The sequence below is a fragment of the Loa loa genome, assembly GCF_000183805.2.
Source record: "Loa loa unplaced genomic scaffold supercont3.56, whole genome shotgun sequence".
In the NCBI taxonomy this organism is placed as follows: Eukaryota; Metazoa; Nematoda; class Chromadorea; order Rhabditida; family Onchocercidae; genus Loa; species Loa loa.
The window spans coordinates 2,271-8,545 of NW_018108236.1; the positions used below are offsets into that span (position 1 = coordinate 2,271).

At 33.2% G+C, this 6,275-nt stretch overlaps 1 protein-coding gene across 1 annotated transcript in view; it reads right to left on the reverse strand.

Moving 5' to 3' along the window:
* Positions 1-1,104: 1,104 nt before the first annotated feature.
* Positions 1,105-6,275, reverse strand: part of LOAG_11702 (RNA-binding protein) — a gene marked incomplete at its 5' end in the record, with an annotated part of 5,726 nt that continues 555 nt past the window's right edge. The window contains 8 exons of the mRNA XM_020448400.1: positions 1,105-1,294; positions 1,488-1,613; positions 1,834-2,000; positions 2,723-2,948; positions 3,293-3,453; positions 3,691-3,844; positions 4,355-4,458; positions 5,653-5,836. Of these exons, the coding sequence (XP_020301454.1) occupies positions 1,247-1,294; positions 1,488-1,613; positions 1,834-2,000; positions 2,723-2,948; positions 3,293-3,453; positions 3,691-3,844; positions 4,355-4,458; positions 5,653-5,836 (1,170 nt within the window). The 3' untranslated portion in view covers positions 1,105-1,246. The remainder of the gene's footprint in view (positions 1,295-1,487; positions 1,614-1,833; positions 2,001-2,722; positions 2,949-3,292; positions 3,454-3,690; positions 3,845-4,354; positions 4,459-5,652; positions 5,837-6,275) is intronic.

Sequence of the window (6,275 nt, forward strand, 5' to 3'; positions counted from 1 at the left end):
TCCTTGCCAGCAGTAACAGTCCCCTGCTTTCTCTTTCTGGAAACAATCTGAAATGAGTGATAAAAAATTAGTAGAAGGGGTATTTTCATTTATGCATACGAATCAGTCAATTCATATCATCAGTGATTACAAACAACAGCGATTCTTTTTTCATTGGAAAAAGTTATCACAATGCAAATGAGATGATGAGACAATGAGAGTTCAAGCTTCATACTGTAATAGATTACTGCCACCTGGTTGTGTATTGACGCGATGATACAAGGTCAAGTTGGAAATAATTTAAGTGTGTAGAAGCTTGATTCTAAAAATAGTCCAAAAAATAACACAAATGTTGCGAAAGCAGATTTGCTTAGTTTCAATATTACATAAAGGAAAGGAACTGTTTCCTTCCAACGATTATAAGCAGGTTTAATTCTTAACAAAGTTGGATACTTTTCCGCAGCTGACAGATCTTAAGATCTGCAACAGAGTACTTACCCACTGCTTCCATATTTCCTTTTTAATCCTATACAGATTGATTTTTTGGGTGATAACGAATAACAGCAGCGGAAGCGCTGCCCAACATCAACAATATATACCATTCTATCGCTGAAAGAGGTCAACTAATGGTGGGACTTCCAAACATGATAATGCTATTAACAAGCAGACTGAAAAAATACATCGATATTTCTCAAACGGAGTCTTTGTACAATTAAGAAATCAAACACTCGTGCCTATAATACAAAACAATGTTTGACTACACCACCGATGCAGCTTTTCGATCTAAGGACCTCAATAACAATCATGAAATATATAAATATGGTGAGAACTTATTAGATATTTATATATTTCGTGATAACAATCACGAAATATATAAATATCTAATGCAAACCTAATTTCATTTTTTTTTTTGGATTCTCTTATTTAAATATCTTAATTCTCAAAGATAAAAAATTTCCTATGGAATCTCAATAAAAAAAACTAAGGTAAAAGAGAAAACAGGGATGAAGCAGTCCATAATGCAATAAATGATAAACCCATAGCAAGAATTAAGGTAAAAAGTATCTTTTCTATATTTAAATGAAATATAAATCAAAATCAAAAAATTCAAACAATTTTCAACTTCAAAATTAGTGGGATAAAGCTAAGACAATTAGCTTTTCACGTATCTAAGAAAACGAGAAAAAGGAGACCAAATCTTTGGCATGAATATTTCGAACAATACTGTTGGCAAGATTGTGATGACAGATGTACCGGAGCATGCAAATCAGTGTTTACGAGTTGCTGACGATACCATTTGAGACTTGAATGACACCTTAAATTTTCACTGACATTATTTCAGTTTGTTAAATTTTGTAGGAAAAAAAATTAACTCAGTTACAGCAAAAGATTTAGGAAAATGGTCCGATAATGGCTTGAAGTCCTTAGTTTTCTTCTTAAACTATTTCAATCTCAACGATTTCTTGAAAAACAAAATCTGTAACTTTGAAATCTGACTGAAGAGTTACCTGAAGAGTTCGATTACCCAGTTGCGTCCCGTTCAGCGAAGTGATTGCTGTGACGGCATCTTCATATTGTCCCATCGTTACAAAGCCATACCCTTTGCATTTTCCAGTCGAGAAGTCCTTTATAATCTGCAAATACAATCTGATACATAAACTCAAATATACGCTATAAATTGAAATAAATGATAATAACACCAAGTTTTATGTTATATGAACATTTGCCATCATTATTGTAAGTCACACGGCTACATGTCACAGGCATTCATTACCTTCAAATTATTATTCCAACCTCTACTTTCTTTGAGTTAAATATGACAATACTATGTGTATAATCTATAATGATACCTACCTTAACACTTAGAACAGCGCCGAATGGTCCAAAAAGTTGCCATAGTACAGCGTCTTCGGTTTCAGGCGGAAGATTGTACACAAAAATACACCACCCAGTACCAACAACACTCGCACAAGGTGTCGAATTTGCAAGCGCGGCTAGCTGCACTGGTGAGGTGCTAGTACCTAGAAACAGATCATTTCCTCACTTGTGAATTTATTTCCAGAATGACAATTCTCTCTTTTCCAATTCTATATGATCCATTTCCTTACTGCTGAACTTCATATCTTCTCAACTGATGGAAAATTTTGGATGGAAACAAAAATACGGAGAATCCGAATATAACAAAATAAATACTAAGATATGAAATGATATGACATAGATATCTAACAATGGATCTTTTTCATTAAAAAAAAAGGAAAAATTTTTTAAAAAAAAATCATGCAACAAAGAATAAAAAAACAATTCCAAGATATGACGGGATATTTCGGAAGGGCAACTGAATGTTTTTTCAAATTTCTGGAAGGTTTTGACATTAAAAAAAATCGTAAATTAGGGCTCGCATTCCCCTACGAATCCTAAAAATGTTTTATATATATACAAACCACACATTAGGGTTTTAAATTAGGGCGAAAAAAAAATTGTAAATTAGGACAAAAACCATAAACTAAAACAGCTTCCAGTAAACAAATTAATTCATGGAAGGGAATTTTCTCATTAAGGTATTTATTTTCAGAACTAAATTTGGAAACCGGTTTACCAGAAAGAAACATAATAAGTATCCGAAATAATAGTTAAAAAGAAAACTTAAGTCTTCTTTTTTGTTCGTATTTTCTTACGAATCCTGAAAAAGTTCCAAATATACTCGACATAGAAATACATCATAAGATTTCAGTTAAATCTATACCAGTAGCTGCAGCCATCTGCAACAGTTGTGTTGTAATGAGCTCAGGACTCGATGTCGTAGCTGTAGTTGCAGTTGTTGTGCCAGGAGCTCCAGCTAGTGGCGTGTAGCGGAAACGTCCGGCCTGCGGTGTGTGATGTATTGGACCAGCGCCAATTCGACGTCCTGATGTTGCGGAAATTGAGCTCAAAAGAGCAAGAGGCATTAACGCTGATGCTGCTTGAGCTATCTGGAAGTAAATGAATTATTTGATTTGTTAAAAGAAATTATTCGGTTGACAAAATAAACGGGACGAAGAATATATTTATCGACTACTAGCACAAATACTGGCATTGTGCATTATGCATGTTGTTAAAAGCAAAAATTTTGGCGTGGAACAATTTAGAATGAAATAAATTGCATGCATATAGTGAAAAGGCTTGAAAAGTGTTCTTGCGTAGATGAAAGCATTTGATTACATGCTTTGCTAATTTAACATTACCCTTTCCAATTCGGCATTTATTTACGAAAATTTCCAAAAACCCTACGAAAGAAACAGGGTTTTAAGAATTTAAAAATACTGTGACATACAACCTGAAGTTGTGCCTTCTGGGCATTTGCTGCAGGACTGTTAGCAAATTTAACAGTTATGGGTTCCGTGCAACCAGCTGGAATTTTTCCATTTAATTTCTCGATAGCATCTTCAGCTTCACTTTTCCGATCAAAACGTACAAAACCAACACCTTTTGATATTCCTTGAAATACATCAATTAAAGGAGAACGAGTAAACAACGAGCTAACACTAACATTCTCGATTTCAGTAACCTGATAACTGCATAGCATGCAAAACCAAAATCTTTCTTCTACATCTCAGCATAATTCTGCCAAAATGAAAAGCAATGTTATTTCTTTGCATAAGCTATGACATCAGACTTGTCTAATCACAAGAAACGAATACGCACGGCGTAAATTAAAATTACGTAATTTATTACCAGTAACATTGTCGGAGAGAATCCGTGATGTGATGATCTGCCCAAAAGGCTTGAAAAGTGCTTCCAAATCAAGTTGGCTCATAGTTTTAGCCAGGCCACTCACATATAAATTGGCTCCTTTGATAGATTCGCTGCTCGGCCGTGCAAATGACACCTTAAAATGAATATGCAAATATACTAATATTTTTTATTGTCATACTGACATTTTCCATATGACTTTTTGGATATAGCATGAAATCAACGGCTACTACTGAGATTATTTCATCCAAAACGCCATGTTTTTCATATTCCCTAATGTCGTTCCATATTTCAGTTGAACCCAAAAGCAAGCTCGCTATGTTTAAAGATTAGTTGAAGGAAATGAAATTATATCATAAACACATCAACATAAGTGCACAGATCCCAAAAAAACTTGCTGGTGGAACTAATTCAAAGTTATTTTAGGCTTCGTTTACCATCGTTTCCACTAATTTCAACTTGAATTATGATTGATAGGAAGTCAGAAAGCTCTACAAATGAGGGAGTTCCATGCAAAAATGAAAATATTTTGCAATCCAATAACAGATGTTACAAGAAAAAAAAACAAAAAAAGTTTTTAAATGAAAATCCAAAAAAAATAAAGCAAATCAGGGAAGACATACAAATAAACTATTTAAAAGCGAACCTTTATGGTTTTGTTTTGTAACCTGAGGCCATTTAATGAAGTGACGGCCTTGTAGGCATCCTCTTGACGGATATAATTAACAAAACCGTAACCAAGACTCTGACCTAAAAAATTGAAAACTGAACAATAATGATAACAAAAGCAGTGAAACGCAAAGCAAAAACATAATTTATGAACTGATTAAATTCAGGTGGTGTAAAAGTTAATGAAATAAACGCCATAAAAAACTCAAAACATATAAAGTAGAACTGCAGGAAGAAATTTTAGCAGTGAACAAAGGAAATAACTAAAATAGCGTGCTATTTCCACGAAACGATTATAGTTAAAAGCATGTTAAAATGAAAGAAAGTGAAAGAAGGCTCAGGAAAAGAAATACGAAAATTTTATTAGCTATCATTATCAATGACAAAGCAATTTTCTTCAAAGAGAGTCAATACTGAGCTGCTCTGAAATCGAACAAGGGTTCAAACCAAGCGACAAGTAGTGGAGTGGTACTTTATTTTCAGTTGGCAAAGTAGGAGTTTTTTGGATACTCAAGCTAGTGACACTTGAGTTGTAGTATTCAATTTGAATTTCTCGTGAAATTCGAGCTAACAAGTTTACAGAGATCTGAAAGCCTACCCGACAGAATTGTTAATCGTGAGTAAAATAAATTCAATAAATAATGAAGTAGTTCGCTACTTTGCTTCTACTTTGTTGTACTTCAGAGAATCAATGCAGTACAAATCATGATTACATTAAACAATTGTGAATCAGACTCATTACTTTGAAATAAGGGGAAGTACTTACTTCCCGCATTTTTTATGAGATTAGTTAATTCCTGGAGTGATTCTTGGTCATGTTTACCGTATACTTTAGGAAGCTGGTAGAAACAAAAAATTCGTACAACCTTTGTGGATTGATAAAAAACTCTTTTTTATTATATGGTGGAAAATGAAAAAATTCGTTTTCATAAAATATTATCACTTAATGATAGCTGACCTGTAACGTGTCCATTTTAAACATCCCATGTAAATTAAATTTAATTTGAGTGTGCCTTGAAAGAGGAATCCCACCCCAGTACAAAAGAATTTTATTCAACAAATCGATGACAATACATGGAAATGGAAAAATTCGGATTTGAAAGTTGAAATACAAGTTGATTTCCCTTTGTTATCAAAAACTCGCTCATTTTGGAAGTGCGATACCAATACGAAGGTATCATCAGTGCCAGCACCACTCAACAATTTGTAGGTCTTCCAGAAGTCTGTAAAAAAACGGAAAAAACAATCGTAGAAGTACAAAAGATGTTAACTAACCAGTAACTTTATCGCGTACGAGTTTACAGGAATCAATTTCCCCAAGGGTGGAAAACAAGGCATGCACTTCTTCTTGAGTCATATTCTGTGGTAAATAATTGATAATCAGATTTGTTGCTTTCGCTTCACCATCGTTTTCCAAAGTAGGAGAATTTGATGGCAACATAGACGATGAAGCATAACACTGAAAATCAACGGTTTTTAGAAATCCAAATCTACCTTTATCAATAAGTTTAGGACAATCCGTTAAAAAGATTATAGAGCTCCATGCTTCAACAAATATCCAAAAATAGGGTGAAAAGCCGGATTACTAAGTGTCTATGAATAAATTCCAGAGAAGTTTGTGATGGTTAAAAACGGAAAAACGTAGAAATAGGAGCTCATATTTCACAAGTATTTTCTCTTTGATTATTGGCTGCTTTCAAAACTGAATAATTTTCGTACATTAAACCGTAATTCTTTTCCCCTGCCAAAGGAAAAACGAATTAGGTCACAAAGTTTATATAGATATAATTGTTTAATATAATTATACCTATATGTAATTATACATGTATATATATATATGTATATATATATATATATATATATATATATATATATATATATATATATATATATAGTTA